Source organism: Sinocyclocheilus rhinocerous, unplaced genomic scaffold, assembly GCF_001515625.1.
Source record: "Sinocyclocheilus rhinocerous isolate Xijiao unplaced genomic scaffold, SAMN03320098_v1.1 scaffold1938, whole genome shotgun sequence".
In the NCBI taxonomy this organism is placed as follows: Eukaryota; Metazoa; Chordata; class Actinopteri; order Cypriniformes; family Cyprinidae; genus Sinocyclocheilus; species Sinocyclocheilus rhinocerous.
In genome coordinates, this window is record NW_015629065.1 from 2,246,871 (window position 1) to 2,249,294 (window position 2,424).

The window sequence follows — 2,424 nt, forward strand, 5'->3', positions numbered from 1 at the left end:
TATATATATTAATAATAAACACTTCACACATTAGAGACAGTTCAACACCTCTCTTGTTGGTTTCCAGGTACGATCCAATAGGAAACTCAGGGCACTTGGGAAAATACAATGCAGACCACTGAGCTTACTATGAACATAAATTTACATAGACAGCACAATGTTAACAACATCATCTGAAATGCAAAGACCATACTGGATCCAGCACACTCCTGATACAACCATGCGCTCACGTACAACACATACAGACGCCGAATAAATAAATGCCCAACAATCTGACGACCCCTTTAAACCAGCCCATATTTGGCATCCAATTCCTCATTATTCTGTGAACAAACCAATCTGTATTTACAAACCAAATATATTAACTTTAGATTTTCCTCAGATGGAGGATATATGATTCAATAAAAGCTCTTGAAGACCCCACTCACGGTTGACATTCACCTCCACCGATCTACAGTCGAAGCGGAGGGTTATGATTGCCCTCTACTGGCTTGAAATGTAATTGCACAACAGTGTAAGTAGATGGTAAACAATGTGCATGCATGCCACGCGCAAAAGACACAACACTGTACAACATCGAAACAGCTGCAACATGATACTTTTCTTTAACTGACTTGAATTCCAACCGCAAGCATTATCCATACAACACTAACACATCTACTGGCAGGGTGCACAAACTTATGAGCGCTACCCCAGAGAGTCATGGGAGGATAACAGCATGCTGACACAGGTTTGTTCGCACTAAAATGGGAAGATCACCGCTTACATAAATGACTAAAGGCACTTTAAACTGTCACCAACACAATTAATACTCAATTTATCCATACAGGAAGAACACAAAATCAGAAAAGTGCAATAAATGGGAACGTATAACAAGAACAGACCAGTAGAGACTTCTGGAGAGCAGATGGACTTAGAAATATTGACTAATAATATTGATTTTGTTGATATTGATATAATGAAATACTGATATTGTTAGACTGTATTTTTTGTTCGTTATTTGCCATTGTATTTGCTCAAAGGACACTTTTAGTACTATAGTTCTGTACATAAAAGTAGCAGGAAAGATATATGGAATATTTTAAATGGTGATTTGCATTGTGTTCACGTCATACAATATAAACTCCATATTATATAGTATGATGCCTGAAGACTCTGAGCCATATTGCTATTCCAGAGTATGTGCATATTTGGTTTTCACATTGTTGAGGTTTGGACAAAAATAAACCATTTTTACACTACAGCTTGACACTTGAAGGATCATGGGGTGTGGCTGATCCTATGCCAACTATTTTAGTTTCCTGTACTAATATTCCTGTACTGGTTGGTAAGGTCAGTGGTAGGACCTTGGGGTGATAATAGAGGCGAAACTATGTTGGCATTTGTGGAATACTGATCTTCAGAGCTTGAATGGATATGCTGATGTGAATGGAAGAGTTTAGATGGTTTTGGATATTCACTCTGCAGCCATCTGCTCAATGTGGTCACACAGCAGCTTGTATTGCTCTGAAAAAAGGATAATAAAAAGTGTGAATCATATTGTTTTTTTGAAAGAATACTTTTACTTGGCAGTGATGTATTAAACTGAACAAAAGTGACAGTAAAGACATTTATAAATAACAGAAGATTTCTGTATCAAGTAATTCTGTTCTTTTTAACTTTTTATTCATCAAAATGCATCAGTTTCCACTAAAATATTAAGTAGCACAACTGTTTTTAAGACTGATAACAATAAAAAAAAAATGTTTCTTGAATATCTCACAATAGAAACTGTTTTGATGGTATTTATAACAATAAATGTTTTTTTTTTTTTTGGAACAGTACTGTAATTAATGTCACAAACCTATAAATGTAATTCTTTTTTTGCAAATTTGGAACAGAAAGCTGGAAAGTGACATTACCTTCATTCAGATTTCCAATGACTGCCTGTTTCTTCAGGAAGTCATTGCAGAGTTTCTTGCTCAATCCAAAAGCCACCATATTATGGGTGAATGTTCTGGATAAATAGAAGCAATTATTTATGAGCATATGAGCATACAAAACGATGCCCGAAAAATCAGCAACACGTTATCAGGCATAGAGCGCCATCCTATAATCATCTCCTAATGTTTTCTCAACAGTTTTCAACATTGCTAATAATAAGACGCATGTGGCACTGAAGACTGGTGTATAATGGTGCTGAAAATTCAGCTTTGCCATCACAGGAATTAATTCGATTTTTAAATAAATTACAATAAAAAACAGTTCTTTTAAATTGTAATAATATGTTCACATTACTGTATTGTTAATCAAATAAACAGCCTTGGTGACCATAAGAGACAGGTTTTCCCTGTTAAGGATGCTTTCATACTCCATAGATGAATCTAGAATGAGGACTTATAATATAATAATGCAAGTAACAGGAAAAGAGAATTATATTTGTAT

The 2,424-nt window shown here is 35.1% G+C and overlaps 1 protein-coding gene across 2 annotated transcripts in view; it reads right to left on the reverse strand.

The window, feature by feature from the left end:
- Positions 1-25: 25 nt before the first annotated feature.
- LOC107738753 (uncharacterized protein KIAA0513-like) overlaps positions 26-2,424 on the reverse strand; it is a 22,909-nt gene continuing 20,510 nt past the window's right edge. For both annotated transcript variants that reach the window (XM_016550596.1, XM_016550595.1), the window contains 2 exons: positions 1,902-1,996; positions 26-1,506 (listed from right to left, as the gene is read on the reverse strand). In XM_016550596.1, coding sequence (XP_016406082.1) covers positions 1,457-1,506; positions 1,902-1,996 — 145 coding nt within the window. In that variant the 3' untranslated portion in view covers positions 26-1,456. The remainder of the gene's footprint in view (positions 1,507-1,901; positions 1,997-2,424) is intronic.